The 10,886-nt window shown below is 34.2% G+C and overlaps 1 protein-coding gene across 3 annotated transcripts; it reads left to right on the top strand.

Moving 5' to 3' along the window:
• The first annotated feature begins 547 nt into the window (after positions 1–547).
• On the top strand, positions 548–8,364 carry LOC107867275 (probable pectin methylesterase CGR3). Of its 3 annotated transcripts, none has more exons than XM_016713444.2 (7): positions 548–875; positions 3,820–3,979; positions 4,119–4,158; positions 4,860–4,901; positions 5,949–6,323; positions 7,322–7,377; positions 7,925–8,364. In XM_016713444.2, the coding sequence occupies exons 2-7, from the start codon at positions 3,854–3,856 to the stop codon at positions 8,075–8,077; spliced, it is 792 nt and encodes a 263-aa protein (XP_016568930.1). In that variant the 5' UTR covers positions 548–875; positions 3,820–3,853; the 3' UTR covers positions 8,078–8,364. The 3 variants fall into 3 exon arrangements, with proteins under 3 accessions (XP_016568930.1, XP_016568929.1, XP_016568931.1); XM_016713443.2 differs by having other exon boundaries at positions 551–933; XM_016713445.2 differs by lacking the exon at positions 548–875 and adding an exon at positions 1,032–3,254.
• The last annotated feature ends 2,522 nt before the right edge of the window (positions 8,365–10,886 follow it).

Here is a 10,886-nt window from a genome sequence, read left to right as displayed (position 1 = left end):
AGTACGTAAAAAAGGGATGTGGCAGGTGTATCATAAAAAAATAAGACAACTTCATAGTTATTTAAATAAAGACTTGGTGAATACTCTCGTATTAAAACTCTTCATGTTAATAGTATGAAATTGTACTAGTAACTAATTTTTTAATAATTTTCTTTTCTTGAAATTATAGTGCTTAGAATTATAATCATGAATGATGAAACTATTAATCTTATGGTAAACTTATCATTTTTTATAAGTTTTTCATTTATAAAATTAATAGAATATTTAATTTCTAATTTAAGAACTCATATATCTGATATAATATAATATATATCTTAAAACAAAATTAGTATATTATATTATGTCCGAATAAAAGGTGAAATAGTATATACATAATTCTAACTTCAATTAATTTTTTATTAATTGAGATATTCATATCAGCTTGTGTGCATCTCAACTAATTTTATGAAATATCTATCACCTCTCACCAATAATACATGTCAAATAATTTTGTTCATCAAAAATAAAATATATTAGAAGAAATCAGCTAATATTTTATCCCCATTTGAAAATCAAACTGATACCTCGTAATTGCGGAATCTTGAAATCTTGAATTCAATGTAATACACATTTTATTTGAGCAACACAAAATGGGATCGGGGCTCCGAAATGTGAGCAAATCCGTTAAAAGTGTCAACTAATACCAATCCCAACGCGCCAATTTCACTACGCGCCTTACTTTCCAAAACTGGAAATCTCCAGCACAAAATATTCACCTCTTTCCCTTTTAACAATTTCCAATTTTTTGTATTCATCGATATACATATCCATTGTGTACTGGAATTACCGTAGTTTTTTAAATTTCGGATCTTTATTTGGGCTTTAACGTTGTTCAGGTACAAATGTTGTTTTGCCATTGTCTATTTGTTACCTGAAAAGCTTCCTTTTTTTCAGGTACTATGTTGTTTTTGTTTCCTAATTATAGATAAAGATTGGATTCTTTTTCTCTTTCTTGACACCCTTTTTAGTTTCTGTTCATGTGTGTGGTTAACAAATACTATATGATGAAATGCTTCACCACAATCCTTTGTGTTTTTAATCATATTAAAATGGATTTTTGCTTCCTAATTATAGTTAAAGATTGAATTATTTGTCTCTTTCTTCTCACCAGAAGGGGAGCCTTGGAGTAACTGGTAAAGTTGCTGCAATGTGATCAGGAGGTCACGGGTTCAAGTCTTGGTTAATTTCTATGCATGGGTGTGGTTAACAAATACTATATGGTTAAATGCTTCACCACAACGTTCTGTGTTTTTCCTCATATAAAATGGATCTAAATGTTGTTTTCTTGTTCTTTTTGTTCCCTAATTTTTGTTAAAGATTGGATTTTTTGTCACTTTCTTGGCACCCTTTTAGTTTCTGTTCATGGGTGTGGTTAACAAATATCCCTACATTATAATAATCCTTTCTGTTTTGTTTTCCTCATATCAAAATGGGTACAATATTGTTTTCTTGCTCTTTTTGCTGACCGATTATAGTAAAAGATTGGATTTTTTTCTCTTTCTGGCCACCCTTTTATTTTCCATTCATGGGTGTGGTTGCCAAATACTATAAGCTTAAATGTTTCACTACATTCCTTTGTGTTTTTCCTCATATCAGAATGGGTTTAAACGTTGTTTTCTTGCTCCTTTTGCTCCCTAATTATAGCTAAACATTGATTTTTTTTTTTCTGTTTCTGGTCACCCTTTTAGTTTCTGTTCATGGGTGTAGTTAACAAATATCCCTATATTATAACAATCCTTTCTGTTTCCTCATTCAAAATGGCTACTATGTTGTTTTCTTGCTCTTCTTATTTGATAATTATAGTTGAAGAATGGATTTTTTATCTCTTTTTGGACACCCTTTAGTTTCCATCATGGATGTGGTTAACAAATGTATGGTTTACATGCTTCATCACAATCCTTTGTGTTTTTCTCATATCAAAATATGTGCAATTTTGTTTTCTTGCTCCTTCTGTTTGCCAATAATAGTTAAAGATTGAAGTTTTTTTCTTTTTCTTGGCACCCTTTTAGTTTTTGTACATGGATGTGGTTAACAAATACTCTTACATGGTTCACAACAATCCTTTGTGTTTTTTCTCATATCAAAATGGGTAAAATGTTGTTTCCTTGCTCTTTTTGTTTGTTAATAATAGTTAAAGATTGAATGTTTTACCTCTTTCTGCAACGACCCAACCTGCTAGTGATATTGTTTGCTTTGGGCCAAGACCCGTACAACTTTAAAATGTGTCGCTGGGGTGCATTATCACTTGTGGGTTTGGCCGTTACAAATGGTATATAGTCACTTTTGTGTCATTCTTGTCGATGTGAGCCAGAGTTCAAACTGAGTTTAGGGAAATCCGGTAAGGCGGGTCAATCCTCAGTCTTGAGTCTAGGCAAATCCCATGTGATAGAGCAAACCTCAGCGAGGACGCTTAGTCCATAAGAGGGGGTGTATGCGACACTCCAACTTAGGATAAGAAGTCCCACTTCGGCAAAACACATGAGAGATGTTGGATATATAAGTAAGCGGCCTAGCGTTTTAAGGCCATGCGGATCGAGGCCCAGAGCGGACAATATCACTAGCGGGTTGGGCCATTACACTTTCTTGAAACCCTTTTAGTTTCCATTCATGGGCGTGGTTAACAAATACCATATGGTGAGATGCCTCACCACATTCCTTTGTACCTTTCCTCATATAAAAAGGGGTTTAAATGTTGTTTTCTTGTTCTTCTTGCTCCCTAATTATAGTTAAAGAGGATTGAATTTTTTGTCTATTTCTTGGTACCCTTTTAGTTTCCATCATGGGTGTGGTTAACAAATATATGGTTACATGCTAAATGCTACACCACAATCTTTTGTGTTTTTCCTCATATCAAAATGGGTACAATATTTTTTCTTGCTGTCTTTGTTCTCCAATTATGGTTAAACATTGAATCTTCTATTCTCTTTCTGGACACCTTTTTAGTTTCTGTTCATGGGTGTGGTTAACAAATATATGAGTACATGCTTCGTCACAATCCTGTGTTTTGCCGTCATATCAGATGGGTTTAAATGTTGTTTTCTTGCTCTTTTTGTTTGCTAATTGTAGTAAAAGATTGAATATTTTGTCTCTTTCTTGACACCCTTTTAGTTTCGATTCAAGCGTGTCATTAACAAATAGCGGGTTACATTCTTCACAACAACTTTTGAGCCGAGGGTCTATTGGAAACAGTGTCTCTACGTTCTCGAGGTAGTAAGGTTTGAATACACATTACCCTCTCAAACGCCACATGTGGGATTACACTGGGTTGTTCTTGTTGTTGCTTCACCACAATCCTTTGTGTTTTTCCTCGTATCAAAATGGGTACAATGTTGTTTTCTTGCTCCTTTTGTTTGCCAATTATAGTAAAAGATTGAATTTTCTTATCTCTTTTTTGGTTTTAATTTCTGTTTATGGTGTGGTTAACAAATATCCTTGCATGCTTCACAACAATCCTTTGTGTTTTCCTCGTATCGAAATGGGTCCTTTCTGCTCTTTCCGTTGGCTTATTACAGTGAATGATTGAATGTATTGTTCCTTGACACCCTTTTAACTTCTTTTTATCTGTGTGGTTAATAAATTGATAGTTAATAACCATTGTTTCTCAAAAGACTGGTTCTTTTCCTAATATTGAGATAATGCCATATTTGGAGACTTCTGCGGAAAAAATCAGAGCTGCCAGAAATGATAAATGTTACAGCTTTGGGTGTCTACCTTTGATTTTGACATTATAAGTACTTGATTGATTTTTAAAGATTAGAATTTGCCTTCTATGTTACCCAGAAAATTAGGTTTTTCCGGTTGCAAGGGACCAATAATGATGTCAAGGAGGCCTATCAACCCATCTCGACGTTTAGCAGATAATGGAGCTGCTTTATTAGAAGGCTCAATTCGGTCAAAGACACGGCCTCCCCCATATTTAACAATTGGACTTATTATTGTGGTACTTACTCACAGATTCTGATGTTAATAGTTATTTAAATGTTACCTTTCTGAATGACAGTGGGTAAACTTTGGAAACTTACTAGTCTAAAGTCATTTAACTGCAATTGTAACTCTAATTTTCCTTTTGAATATTCCAGGGAGCATTTCTTCTCGTAGGGTATTTTTACCGTGGCACAGGTTTGCATCTGAATCCTTGGTATTTTATGAATTACGCATTTCCCTGAAAATATAGTAAGATGCCCCCCCCCCCCCCCCCCCAACAAAAAAAAAAAAATGAAGAAAATTACAAGAACATCAACAATACCCAATATATTCCCACCAAGTGGGGTCTGGGGAGGGTAAGTGTACGCAGTCATCAAAATTTACTTTTGTGAAGAGGTGAAAATTGTTGGGTATGAAAAGTAGGGGCATTACAGTTCGTAGCCAATAACTTATTGTTTAAATAAAATAACAGTTAAACCCTTTAGTTGACTTGGAGAACTCCCTATACTGAAAAGAACTGATAATACTTGTGCATAACCAGTCTTCCCTTCTACATATGCACAAGTAGAAGATGTCTCATATGAATTGTTTTCGACATATTTCGTTATTTCTATCTGCAAACAAATAGTGGTCTATGTCTTCTCTTTACACATCTAAAACAAAGGAGTGGCCTTGCTTCATGTTTTGATGAATTTTTTTAAAATAAAAATCTCGAATGAGTCTCTGCTTTCAGTAATGGTGGTGCAGGTGATTTAATTACACGTTGTGTTTCCTTCCCTCAGCTTGAACATTTTGTTCTGCCTCTGAGTATTGTTCTTTACTTCAACTTTCTGCCTCTTAAGTCTTGTTCCTTACTTCACCTCTGACACTGATAGAGGGATTATGATCGGTTGTAGGTACCTTTGCCAGTATTAAAGGAGCTATCAGTAGAGTGGAAGGTAATTGCTCATGCATTATTCCGAAGGATTTGAGCTTTGACATATTTATGTATCATGCCACTTGAATTGTGTGACTTAAGAAAGTGCTGGGACATTTCTTTAATTGCTTAGTAAAAATGGTTCTAACTATGTACTCATGATCACCTCATGCATGTATCATCAAGAACTCCGGTCTGGTCCTTAATGATAACCACTGTCACTTTTGGGCTCGTACTGGGGCTTTACTCTAACGATAATTAAAAATCTATTATAAGAAGGCTCATGTAGTAGGAACCATCTAAAAGTTATGGGACATAATAAAACTAACTAACTATTCTCTCTAACAGCTTAAGCCTTTGGCGAGTTGGTCACACACTTCAACATGGTATTCGAACAGACAAGAAGTCCTGGGTTCAAATCTCGCAGCCATCCAAAGAGCAAAAAGTATTTCCACGTGTTTGGTCCATGAAAAAGAATGGGGCCAACAAGTGAGGGTGTGTGTTGAAACATAATAAAATCAAGCCACTAAGTCGTTAACAAGTTAAGATTTTAGATGAGATGGTCACACGCTTCAACAATGCCTTTGGAGATGACATGCATCAGGATTCTTGTGTTCTACGAGGAAACCCATGTGCATTGTTTTCATCTAGTCAGTCTGTATACCATCATCAATAAACTAATATCAACCCAGAAACTTCATGTCTTTTGATTCGCTGAATAATTATTTAGTCTAATGAGCATCTGGAGCATATGCAAACTTTTACCCCATACTTTGTATATCATCTACTCATAAAGGCATAGAGTGAGTAACAAGATTAGTAATTCTCATTTGTCACTCAAGATGGGTGGAGTGACCGTTCATTATACCCATCAAGCATCTTGATATAGTCTATACACAGAGCTACTGACTTCTAATCTTTATATGAGAAGATATCTCTATTCTATTGCTTTAATTTAATTTGGGTATAGTGTATATCAGTTTATTTGCCTTGACATTTTTGAAAATAAAGTTACTGCTGTTTTTGTGTTGCAATTTACTTAAGATCTGCAACCTGTTTACCTCTGCAGGGGATTTTTCGTGTAATGTAGAGGTTCAAAAGGTTATTCCTTTTTTGAAGAAAGCATACGGCGATAGCATGCATAAGGTGCTGCATGTTGGTCCTGATACTTGCTCGGTAGTTGCTAAATTGTTAGAACAGGAAGATACTCAAGCTTGGGGTATAGAACCATATGATGTTGAGGATGAAGGTCATTTCTGCAAGAAACTCGTGCATAAGGGCATTGTTCGCGTGGCTGACATAAAATTTCCTCTTCCTTATCGTGCAAAATCATTTTCTCTTGTGATCGTCTCTGATGCTTTAGACTACTTGTCTCCAAAGTATCTTAATAGGACCCTTCCCGAACTGGCGAGGGTGTCATCTGATGGACTCCTTATTTTCACGGGTAAGAAGTGTTTTTATTCGGTGTTATATTTAGATGAAAGCCGGTCTAAAATGGAAGTTTATTTTGCATTCATTGTACTGTCCGAGCTAAGCTGCTTCCTAGTTCCTACCCTTCACCTCTGATCGATCTCTATTTTGGTGTTTGCCCTTTTGGGTTACACACATATGAAGAGTGTTTATCTCAATCCTAGAGAGATGGTGTTTTAACATGTGAAACTTATTTTGTAATCTTCAGTACTTGGTCATACTAGAACATCCTCTCCTTGATAGACAAAGCTATTTAGAAATTTGATTATTGGTTGCCTTAATTTTAATTTCTTTCCATGCCAATGTCTCTTATAAAGTATGCTTTCAATAGGTTTCTATAATACCCTATTAACTGAAAGAGATAGCCTGTGTAAGTAGACTGTAGAAGAATATAGCAAGAAACAGCACGTTTTTTCCTTTCATTTCATTTTACTGGAAAAGAACAAATTCATTTCTAAATAATGCAAGAATTTGTTGTTACTTTGAAAAAAAGATACTTGAGAATTCATTTTGTCTCCTTTCCTGTTTAATGGTGATAAGATCTTTAAAGAATGATATGGCGATAGTAGGAACTGATTTGATGATACCTCATGCATACATTACATATCCTTCTCCACCACATGAATGGTTCTCAATTGTTTCAAAATTGATGCAATGTGGCATACTTTCCATTCAGTCAGCGTGCTTTTATTCTGGTATGACTTTTGGTCAGTTGACCTCTATAAAGTAACATTTTGTATTTCGGATGTGTTGGAGAGTCTTATTACCTTGCTTTCATAGAGCTGTTAACTCCTCCAATTTTTTTCCATGCATAATCTTTCTGTGGACTTGTGTCCTCTATTCCACATGATTTCTTCGTGTAAGATATTGGCATGATCCCGTTCGCGTATGAGAGGCAAATTAAAATGAGAAACCTTGTAACCCGTAGAATTCTATTGGTGTTCATCTGATGTCAATATTTGATAATTGCAGGTTATCCACGTCACCATAAAGCTAAGAATACAGATAAGTCCAGATTTGGGGGGCTGGTAAGTTACTTGCTCTTGCATCGTTTAAATTTACATATTTTTGTTAGATATGGACATTTTATCTCTCATAAATTTTAGGGGCATGGAGCCAATGTGTTGGATCCTAAGATTTTCATCCTAGTCAGGAGCCTTCGAACCTTATATGGCGTCTTATTGATGGCGCGGGGGTGGGGGGTAGTATATTATCTTCTGATATGAAATGACTTATCCCGTCTTGCTCTTTTAGTTTTAGTTGATCTAAATTCTTGATGGTGCCTATAGAAAATTTGAGTGCATTTTAGCAGTTCATTTGAAACTTCATTATTAGATCGTCATTCATGCAGCATCATATCTCTGCTTGTCAAAAGTCAGATTTTATATTTTCCGATGAAAAAGAGAAAGTCTTTGTATGCATTTGTCGAAGAATGACTTCATGCTGCCAAAATTGTATGGTGATATTTTAGTGAATGCCCTGCTCGTGACATCTCTCTCTCTGACTATTTGCTACCCGCTAATTTTTAAACCTGATGCCAACTACTTCCATCTTTGTTTTTTGTTCTCTCCAAAGGCCAAATTGAGAAGCTCAACGTGGTGGATACGATATTTTGTTCAAACAAGTTTAGAGGAAAATGAAGTCGCCATCAAGAAATTCGAGCAAGCTGCTTCGAAGAAATCATATGTTCCTAGTTGCCAAATTTTCCACCTGAGATCATACCGCTGATATAACAATTACATGAAAGTTATACACAGAAGGAACCGTACGAGTATAGCTTGTGATGATGATGGTCAAGAATGTTATGACAACTTTCAGCTGTTGTGTTGATAAGTTATTCAGAGTAGCAGCAAGTGTTCTCCTTATAGTGTATTCTCATGGGGTTATTGCAAGTTTGTTGATTTATTGCGAAAATGAGAATTAAATTGCTATTTCATGGGACACTTTTTGTGATTCTGGTTTTAATGGCCAATTAAGCCAAATGATATACATCATCTAAATTTCTCTTTTGGTTCTGTTTATTTGTTTATTCCATTTTTATTGATGACAAACTCCACATAATTTGTCTTCCCTTTTCATGTCCTACTTTTCTTTTGGTCGTGTAAATGTTAGGGACTCATTATCTACTACTACTTTTTAGTGTTGCCTTTATTTGTGATTCGACATGCTTTCACCTACTCATGTGGAAAGTGATACATAAGGCAAAAAGTATATTGAAATGTCAAATAGAATTTTAATTTAAAGAAGTATAGGATTAGAATGTCAGTACATAATCAAAATAATGCATTACTTCTCCGGTGCGTGCATTAACGGCGGAGCTAAAATTTTTATAAAGGAAGAAATAAGCATATAAAAAAGTAAAGAGAATTCAACATTATAAAAAAAAAAAAATGTAGCTATCAACACGTACGGTATAATTTTTCTGAAATTTTATGGAATACTACGGTAAATATGTGATAAAAAAAAAGAAACAAAAAGTGAAGCCTATTATAATTGAAGCAGGCATTTGCAACACCACTTCTTATTTTGGACAAAGGAATCGTGTATAATTTACTAATCCCGGAGAAGATACTGAATTTATATATTTGAAAAAGATTTTCGTATAGGGACAAAGAAAAGGTATCCTCGTGGACAAGCATTCCATAAAGACACAAAGTTTAAGAAAGGGCCAGATCCAATAATTACGTATAATATAGATAATCTATTCTAATACAAGAATCAATAATAATTTCACGATTCAAACTCATGATCTATAAATAACACGAAAATAAGTTTAGTGCTGCACTAAGACTTCCTTTTATAACGCATTAGGGGGGGGGGGAGAAAATTTTCTTTAAACAAATAGGAAAGTCCCACGTATGATTTACTGCCTACTGCTATCAGTGAATATTTTTTTTTTCCAAGAAGTGAAAGCCATTATTTTCAAACTCTAGTAACTCTCGTCCCCCATCACACTCATACTCAAAAAAAATAAAAATAAAAAAATAATAAAGTACTCTATGGGATCAAACTTTTCTTTTTATTTTGTCTAATAAGAATGTCGTTTTTTCATAATTAGAAATAACTCAATCTTATAATTTTCCTTTTATGAATTGATTTACAGTCACCCAAACAATCAATGTTTATCTTAGACTAAATTTCATTTTTAATATTTTTCTTAAAATTTTGCATCAATTGAATTATACATCACATAATTTAAGACGAAATAAACTCCGATAAGGAAATTAAATTAAAGTGGTTTTCTCACAGACAAAGAACTGATTTTAACTTCACTAGACATTGCCTTTTTATGGATACACATGCAGCTAGGAACATGTTCTCATAAAGGGAGAACAGTTAATAAATAATAGTGGGACAAGAAAAGTCTATATTTGCTATCAATGTCCTAATAAAGCATTAATATCATATCACTAAATTATTAGAACAAAGTATTTGGAATTTTGGATAAAGCACTATTACAAAAAGGAATCAGAAGAGTACGATCTGTAGAGCTGGGCAAAGAGCCGCCAGCCAGCTCGGAGCTCGGCTCGGCTCGACTTGGCTCATTTTCAAAAAAGGCTTTACTCGACTTGATGTTTCTGATAAATTTTAGTTCGATTCAGCTGGATTCAATCAAAGCTCGGTCAAAGTTCAGCTCGATTGAGCTAGCTAGGCTCAACTTGATTTATGAAATAATATCCATTAAATAGGCTCAATTACTAAGTAAATTAAAAATTTAACTTGACAAACTATTTTAAATTAAAAGTAACTATACAGTTAATATTTATTCAAACGCAAGTTCGTTTAAATGTATGCAAAAATGTAACAATTCTTTTTTTAGTAACATTCATTCTTAGATTACAAACTTATATGTTCCTTGATTTAATAATGTAAAAATGTTTTTATGGAAGTTTGTTTTAATCACATTTATGATTATACTTAAATTATATTTTTGATTTAATTGAAAAGTGCCGACTTAGCGGCGCTCGGACTCGGTTCAAGCTCGGTCAAAATATAGAAAAGCTCGTTGACGTGACTCAAACTCGGCTTGGCTCGATATTGCTAGAAGCTCGGCTCGAACTCAGCTCAGCTCGATATATCCACGGATTAGTTGGATTCAGCCTAGCTCGACTCGCTCGGCTTGACGCCCCAGGCCTATCTATATGGTAATGTCTAAGATTGGAAAAAATGTAAAAGGACAAAGCCTAATATCTTGTCAAAATATTTTTTTTAAAAAGTAATATATAGACATAATAAAGAAAAATAATTGGTTAGGTATTAAGAAATTATGAAAAAAAAAAACAAGGAAAGAAAAATACAGTAAAAATTGGACGGGTCAAAACGATTGATTTAATAAATATGCGTCAAAGTTGCTTGGCTGAAATAGGCTAAAAGCCTAAAAGTGAGTCTCATAAATAGTGAGGTTAACGTTACTCCGATTGAAATAAACTAAAGTCACTTTCAAAGTTAAGGTGTTAAGTCAATAATTTTAATTTTTAAATAAATTTTTGTACCAGAAACAATAATATCTCTAATTATATATATCTCCTCCCCCGCC

This window comes from Capsicum annuum, chromosome 4, assembly GCF_002878395.1.
Source record: "Capsicum annuum cultivar UCD-10X-F1 chromosome 4, UCD10Xv1.1, whole genome shotgun sequence".
NCBI lineage: Eukaryota > Viridiplantae > Streptophyta > Magnoliopsida > Solanales > Solanaceae > Capsicum > Capsicum annuum.
The sequence above is the reverse complement of the archived record's forward strand: the minus strand, read 5'-3'. Positions and strand labels throughout refer to the sequence as shown.